At 32.0% G+C, this 8,391-nt stretch overlaps 1 protein-coding gene across 1 annotated transcript; it reads left to right on the forward strand.

The window, feature by feature from the left end:
* The first annotated feature begins 3,474 nt into the window (after positions 1–3,474).
* On the forward strand, positions 3,475–7,747 carry LOC114189861 (pectin acetylesterase 12-like). The gene is made up of 12 exons (XM_028078579.2): positions 3,475–3,863; positions 4,372–4,454; positions 4,788–4,917; positions 5,010–5,083; positions 5,486–5,572; positions 5,657–5,781; positions 5,885–5,945; positions 6,277–6,330; positions 6,472–6,549; positions 6,658–6,763; positions 6,858–7,003; positions 7,261–7,747. Exons 1-12 carry the CDS (start codon positions 3,656–3,658, stop codon positions 7,366–7,368), a joined length of 1,260 nt encoding a protein of 419 aa, XP_027934380.1. The 5' UTR covers positions 3,475–3,655; the 3' UTR covers positions 7,369–7,747.
* Positions 7,748–8,391: the final 644 nt, after the last annotated feature.

Raw genomic sequence — 8,391 nt, forward strand, 5'->3', positions numbered from 1 at the left:
ACATGGAATCGTTCCAATAGGGAATTGTTCCCTAGCAACATGTTCAAACATGGAATCCTTCCATGACGAAGGCAATGGTTCTCTAGCATGTTTCGTCTTCTTTGTTTTCCTCACGGCGGAGCACTGCATCACACTTCACTTGCACAACACCATGGACTCTTATCTATTTCCAGAAACACACCATGACATATACATGTATACATGTGAAAGTAGGAAATGAAGATGGGATGAGGATAATTTAGTAAATGTGACTTGATCACCCTCAAATCACCCTATATACAAGGGGTAGGTTTTTTGCACAATCTTGCTGATCATCGCTTTCCATCACCTTCTCTCACTCTCAAAGGAATTTGAAAATTATGCGCTATTCTTTGCATTCTAATCCTTTTGTACAATAGATCTATGCAAAAGAACACAGTGTGAAAGTCACACCCACTTTTTTGACATTTTTTTAAAGCTTCATTGAATATTAAAGAGGTCCAAACGTTTCCATTAAATTAAATACACTAAATAAAGATTCAATAAATGAAATTGAACTTTTAGCCATAATCCAAACATATACCAAGTGTGTGTTTGGTTTTCAGTTTGGAAGCTCAAATCCAAGTTTACTTTGCATTGAAAGTCACAAATGATGTTTGGCAAATTTTTGTTCAGTTTCATTAAGCTCCAAACGTTGGTTGCTTTCAAAGCAACATCATATATGTGTGTGTTTGATTTTTAGTTTGGGAGCTCAAACCCAAGTTTACTTTACATTGAAAGTCACAAATGATGTTTGATAAATTTTTGTTTTGTTTCATTGAACTCCAACCATGGATTATTTTCAAAACAAGACAATAAAACTTTTCCTTTTAATGAAATCTCCGGTTTCATTGAACAAAACTTAATTTTTCTAACTGCAATCCAAACATTTCGTGAAATGAGATTTTCAATCTCATTCAACCAAACTTAATTTTTTTAACCACAGTTCAAACAATCCTAAGTAGTTATCACAATATATTCCCAATTTTAATATCTATACTTTACAAGATTCCTTTACAAATGTGAAATCTTTATTAATAGATAGAAGATTAAATATTTTTAAAATAAGATTAAAAAATTATAAGTAATATAATATTGAATCATATATCATCCATGCCTATTTAATTTCGTACATAAAATATTTAATTCTCTCATTAAAAACATATATGAGATATACTACTTTGATTACAAGTTTAATTAAATCAACATAATATATATATATATATATATATATATATATATTTCATTTATAGATCAAAATTTTGATATTATATAAGATCTAAAATTCATGCCTAGATTTAAAAATATTTGAGTGTCTCTTTTTTTTTTCAATTTGTAGTTAAAATGTCACCTTATTCAAAAAGTTCATTTTGACAGATATGAACGTGGAGGCTACCAAAAAATAAAAAATAAAAAATTATAAAGCTATTATTTCAAAACTAATTAGGTAAATTTTGGATGAGCTATATTATTACTTGACGAATTTATTTGTTTATAATATTAATTTTCAAATAACTTTTATTTTTTATAATGAAATTAAAATATCTAATTAATTATTTTAATTTATGTTTGGAAAGATGTGTGTTAAAGAGTTTACATCGTTTAAAAATAAAATAATTTCACATCTACATAAATAATTACAAAGTTCATCTTACAAATAAAATTGAATTAAGACTAAATTCACTTCTAAGATAAAAAAAACAAAAAAATAAAAATGAAGCAAAATATGTAGAGTAGAACACTTCCTAAAATGAGAACAACAATATAAAATATTTAGTAACAACATCTCTACATGTAAAACCAAGCATATGCAGACTTTTATAATCTTAATAACAAAATCTGTTTTTAAGAACAAAAAATCATTGTAATTAATTATACAAAATAATTAATATAACGCAGGCAGATAACATCATGTTAGGTAGAAAACAAAAAGTAGAGATGCCACCTTTCGTTATTGAATGAAATCAATAAAGGAAAACGGATCAAATTGTCAGGATATCAGGATAAAATAGAACATACTAAATGACAAGATTTTTGTGTTTAGAAAGTTTCAAACTTGTTTTTACATTCTTCGTAACATCTTTTACATCAATATGAAAGATCGAAGGAGATATACAATAAAAAAAAAAAAAGAAGGAAGAAAATGTTATAAAAGATATCTTAAGAATAATTATCAGATTCCTAATTAAAGATATTTATATACGTTATCAGAGATAATATACTTCTCTCTGTCTCTTCATTGAAATGATAAATAAAATTTATGAATAATATTATAACTTCCAAAATTTGCAGTAATTAAGAACAATTTATATAAATCGCAATTAGTTGACATGTGATGTGATACCGTGCATATGCAGACTTTACATATATATCAACGTCTATGTAAAAAAATGGATATATAATAAATGTTAAAATATATTTTTAGTTTTCTAACATTGGAATATACAAGTTTATTTTTAGTTCTTTCATTAATCCTAACACTTAGTTTTGCAATTTTAAAAAAAAAAAATCTGAGTTTCTCATCCAAATGAATATTTTCAAAAGAGATAATAAAATATTTAATGATAAAATGCAAAAGTTACATAAATAGTTTATATTGTAATATTTTACTCACAGAAACAAAATATTTATGGTATTTAAAGGAAGGGACAAAAGCATATTTTTCTTTCTACTTAGAGCCAAATATTTTCGAATAGATTTCAACTACTATTTATTTTACAAATTCAGAAGTAGAAATAATTATAACATTTTAATTTTTTCTAGGTTTTTAAACATTAATAGATTTTACATTAATATTTAAGAAAAATCAAAACAAACCTAGAGCACTGGAACTATGAAATCGTGATTGTGAGAGGCGTGTCTTTGAATGCCCAGTGTGAGAAGAAGTTAAACTAGCTTAAGAAACTTAAATCCAGATTTATAAGGATTACATATTTTTTTAGTTGAATCTTGAAACGAAATTAGGATTTGTTCTTTGATATATTTTTACATCTAAATTTTAAAAGTAATATACATAAATTTTTATTTAATTATGTTAAATTCTTTTGACATATAAAACGTATTTTCCAATTCACATAGAAGCAAAAATAATCATTCAAATATTATTATAAAATAAAATAATTATATCTATTTATTTTTGTGGTTTTGGAATTAAAATATATCTAAATTTTAAATACATACGAATTTCAATTTAAGGTGGGGTGATATTTAACGATTCGTAAAGTTGTGTTTGTTAATTAAAATAAAACGTTTCAACAATACGAGGAAATAAATGTTAGAGTAACTGTTGAAAAATAGTAATTATTAAATAAATTGTAATTTAAATCCTACATCAAGTGAAGACCGTGTTGAATTCTGTCCCTGGTGAAACCTTAAGATCCTAAGCGCGCAGGCTGTAATTAAAACCTTAAAAAGCCCGGCAAACACTGTTCTGCGTCTATAAGTACCCCTCTTCTTCTTCCTTCTTCTCTTGCCATAAAACCTTCCCACATTTCTCTATTGTGTGTATTTGGCACATAGTGCATTGTTTGGCCCATTAATTAATCAAGGAAGCTCTACCTTCTGGCTTCTTCTGCTGTGCCAACTGTGCATCTGTGTGTTGTTTCTGTCACAAACTCGCACCAGCAGCAAAGCCAGAATGGGAAACCTCTTCTGGGCTGCCATTGTTGCAGCACTTGTTTTTGGTTTCTGGGTTGATGCCTCTTCAGCCTATCAATATCACCACTTCAATGAAACCGAGTTCTCTTTGTTGGAGGCTCAAGAACAAGCCTATTCCTCCCTCCTTGGGAGGTCTCCTCTTATGGTAGGACTCACACTCATTCCAAGTGCTGCTGCCAAAGGTGCAGGTACCATATAACTCCAACCTCTTTATTTTTCATCTCGTAAGAGCTTGGAACAGAGTTCATCAACTGTTCTGTTGTTGTTCTGGTGAGATCCATTGTTGTTTAGAATGTAGTTTGTCTATGTCTTGTTGCACATGGTTCATCCCAATTAATTTTTAATTGGTTAACAATATGAGGGCATGTACCTAGAGATTAAATCATACATAGAACCAGGTGAGTGGTTAAGGTTCCGCTATGAATTTTGACCTTTCCCATGGGTCTAGATTTGAATCCTGTGATGAAAATTTCTCTGCTTGGTGAACAATTCTTTCTTGTAAAATCCCCTGACACCTTGGCGGATCTCTTCATGCATTCTCATCATGCCATTGGTGTCCTACCTAGCAGTATATACTGAATCATTACCCTGGAAAAAGGAAGCATATTCCGAGCCTTTCTTTTGGGTGATAACAAACATTTTATTGCCCTTTAATTTAGCTGAATATACCTATTTTCTTTTGTTGTGTTGTGGCAGTTTGCTTGGATGGAACATTGCCTGGTTATCATTTACATCGAGGATATGGATCAGGAGCTAACAGCTGGATTGTTAATTTAGAGGTATCAATGAAATGGATTTGGGTTTTCATACTGATCAATGGCACGTGCTTGTTTTTATTTCTACTTAATAGATTTAGATGTGTCCACCAAAATAATGTCCAATGAAAGTTTACTAGTATATAAAGGTTGTTGTGTAAGCATTTATAGTTAAAATAAAATACTGTCGGAGTCGATCTTTATTGTGTGTGAAAAGACAATGATTGAAATACTCTTATAAATAATTTGGGATCCGAACATGTCATGTACGACAGTTTTGAAGTGTGGGTGAAGCAAGTTCCCTTTTGTTGTGCTATAAAGAATTCTGTGGATATTTAAGTGAGAATCCTGTGACAGGGAGGTGGGTGGTGTAATGACGTTAGATCATGTGTTTATCGCAAGAAAACACGGCGTGGGTCATCAAGATTCATGGAGAAACAGATACCATTTACAGGAATATTAAGCAATAGTGCTGAAGATAATCCAGGTTTTCATTCAATTAAACAACCGAACTACTCTATTTTTGCTTTCTACATCTCCAGCCCCCTTTCCCTCATGTCGTGTTCCCTGTGGTTTCAGATTTTTTCAACTGGAACAGAGTGAAAATTCGTTATTGTGATGGTGCATCGTTTGCCGGGGATAGTGAAAATAAGGTAAACTTTTATGTTTTGATCTTATTGAAAATTGAAATCATGTTGAAGTAGCTTATAATAGTAGTTCAGTGTGTGCAATAACATTCTTTGCAGTAAGTAGATTTGATAATTCCAAAGGACAATACACAAGATACCTCTCTTATTTCTTAGCTTTAGTTGTTTTTTGAAACTTTCATTTTTGACATGTTTCATGGAGATGTCTGCAAGGCTCTGGTTTAGACAAGACCTTCATTTTCTTTGCTGTTATCCAACTTTTTTCCTTCAGTTTCTATAGTTGTAACAACATCTGTTAATGTTAAGGGTTATCATAAAATTTCTGAGTGTGGCATGTGGAAGAAAAGATTGACATCACGTACAGTGCTTTACATTAGACAATACTTACTTGCAAATATCATGTCATAGGCTGCTCAACTGCAATTTAGAGGACAACGTATATGGTCGGCTGCAATTGAAGATTTGATGTCAAAGGGAATGAGATTTGCCAAGCAGGTTGTACACACACTCATGCACACATACAATGATGCTGCTACTTAATCTTTCTTCTCACAATAGATACTACTATGTTTTCTTCAGGCTCTGCTTTCTGGATGCTCCGCTGGTGGTCTGGCTACTATTATACACTGTGATGAATTTCGAGGGTTTTTCCCACACACTACCAAAGTGAAGTGTCTCAGTGATGCAGGGTTATTTCTTGATGCGTATGTGGCTAGCTGCACTATTTCATTCCATGAATGCGTTTCCATTGTTACCACAGGATTTTTGGTCCTTCAATTTTTGGTTAATGCCTCCCTTGAATTACAGGATTGACGTGTCTAGGGGACATACCATCAGGAATTTTTTCAGTGGTGTCGTAGGGCTGCAGGTACCCCAACATCTCCTGTTTTGTGGTCATCTTATTGACTCATAGTATTTGGTTTAACTATTTGAAGTAAGCTAATATCAAATAAAACGCCATTTATACTCAAACTCCATGTTGGATACATGCTGTTTTTTATCATGGACTTTTGGCAAGGTTTTTCACCAAATCTGAGTAGGAATTGTTGCCAGTTAAATTGAATTTTTAAAATCTTTGTTTAATATGAAATGAGGATCTGCCAGTTGCCAATTAGTTAGCAAGGTTTGAAATTTGGCCATTTTGTCATGCTTATAACTCTTTACTACTTGATGGTAAATAGTTTTTTGGTTCATTGCAGGGAGTGCAGAAGAATCTGCCGCCCAGTTGCACTAATCACCTCGATCCCACTTCGGTAATCATTGATAACTTTTACGCTGAAAATGTAGAAAATGAAGTTTCATTTGAATGGATATCTGGAGATTTGATGATCCATAATTTGTTGCTTGCTCTGAGTTGGCCTTTCACTGACGTGTCTTTTTTGCCCCTCTTTCAGTGCTTCTTCCCTCAGAACTTGATTGCCAGTATTAGAACCCCGCTATTCATTCTTAACACTGCTTATGACTCATGGCAGGTAAATGTCAGGTTTTGTCAGTGGTTATTGTCTTAATTCCTGATAAATCGTGCATTAAATCAATTGTAGATATATTATACTAAACAAATATTTTCTGTTTATCAACAGATCCAATCAAGCATAGCCCCTTCATCAGCTGATCCCCGTGGCTATTGGCATGATTGTAGATTAAACCATGCTAAATGTACTGCTTCACAAATCCAATATTTGCAAGGTGGTTTGACTATGAGATGGTTTTCATTAGAAGTTAAAAAAAGGTCTTGAATAAATTAGTCAGTGTAAAAGTCATTTCCCTGTATCTAATGCAGGATTCAGGAATCAAATGCTGAATGGTATTAAAAGCTTCTCAAGATCATATCAGAATGGATTATTCATAAATTCATGTTTTGCTCACTGCCAATCTGAGAGGCAGGATACATGGTTTGCAGACAATTCTCCTGTCATTGGGAACAAGGTGGGTTCATCATGTCTCTAATGCAGTTTTAGTTAAGAATCTTGCATCTTGGTATCTTGCACCTTGGTACACGGAGGAGTTTGAATACTAGATGGAGCTTACTATTACTAAGTAATGATTTGATTTTTTCCATAATTCACATTTTTAGTGTCTGTCTTTGATCTCTGAAGCTAGTATATGTAATTCCCTTATGCTTCCCTTTTAAAATTTAAGATCTTTGTGTCTAACTATAAAGTATGTGCATTGACAATATGCAGGCAATTGCTCTGGCTGTTGGAGACTGGTATTTCGACCGAGCAGTTGTTAAGGACATTGATTGTCCTTACCCTTGTGATAATACGTGCCACCATCTTGTCTTCAGATGAGCCAAATTTCATCAATGGTCATGATTTCGTTAGTCTCTTTCCTTTGGACCTTAATACACTCGATTAGGAATATGCTATTCAATTATGAGGAATGCAAGTAAGAGTATCTCTCGTTTATTTATCATCAAGGCCAATAAAAGAAAATGGTTGTTTGAAGTGCAAATTTAATAAGCCTTTTCCAGTATTTAGAAATTGGTGGAAGTAGTTTTGGTGTATAGATTAATTAGTTGAGAAAGCTGAGGCAAAGATTGGCAGAAGTAAGGAACTATTAGACTATATATATGCACTGTAATACAGTAAGCGAGTAAGCATTGGCAGAATCTCAATCTCATATTTTCCTTTCAGTTTGAATGAAAAGTTCGTCATTATTTCCCTTTTACTGATACTGTGTGAACTTATCTTGTGTAGTATTAATTGTTATTTATCACACAATCTATCTGTTTATAACATTAACATGTATGAGTATGTTTCTGTCATATCAACCGATTTGTTTGTGTAATCTTAAGTTTTTAAATGTCTTTCTATCCTTCAAATTATAATTTCTTCTGTCATGCATCAAACACAACTACTCAGACAGATACATAAGCTGAAGTATTCTTAATTCATAGTTTATTGTTTTTTTACTGTGGATACATAGGGTATAATGTCCCATAATGTTTCCTCAAAACTCTTTTCTGTTGTCAATTTTAATTTTAACTGCACATAAGATCAATACAAATGAGCTAAAATCTAAATCATTTAAAGCACCATAAGTATGATGATATATTAGCATTGGTGGTTGGAAATCATTGATACAATGGTGGATTGTGTGATTTAGAAGATGATAATGTTGAGGATATGATAAGGAAAGGTTCCTTCAAATGACTTGACCTATAAAGGAAGGTGTATTAAAAAACGAGGGGCGAAAATGATGTAGTTGAAAAGACTATGTAGAATTGGACTATCAAAGAACTTAGTTGGAACCAGTTGGATATGTTGTTTTGCTGTTTACAAATGTGATAACCTTTGATGGGATTCGTTCTT

This window comes from Vigna unguiculata, chromosome 7 (assembly GCF_037176805.1).
Source record: "Vigna unguiculata cultivar grain cowpea cultivar isolate G323 ecotype 2 chromosome 7, ASM3717680v1, whole genome shotgun sequence".
NCBI classification, from domain to species: domain Eukaryota; kingdom Viridiplantae; phylum Streptophyta; class Magnoliopsida; order Fabales; family Fabaceae; genus Vigna; species Vigna unguiculata.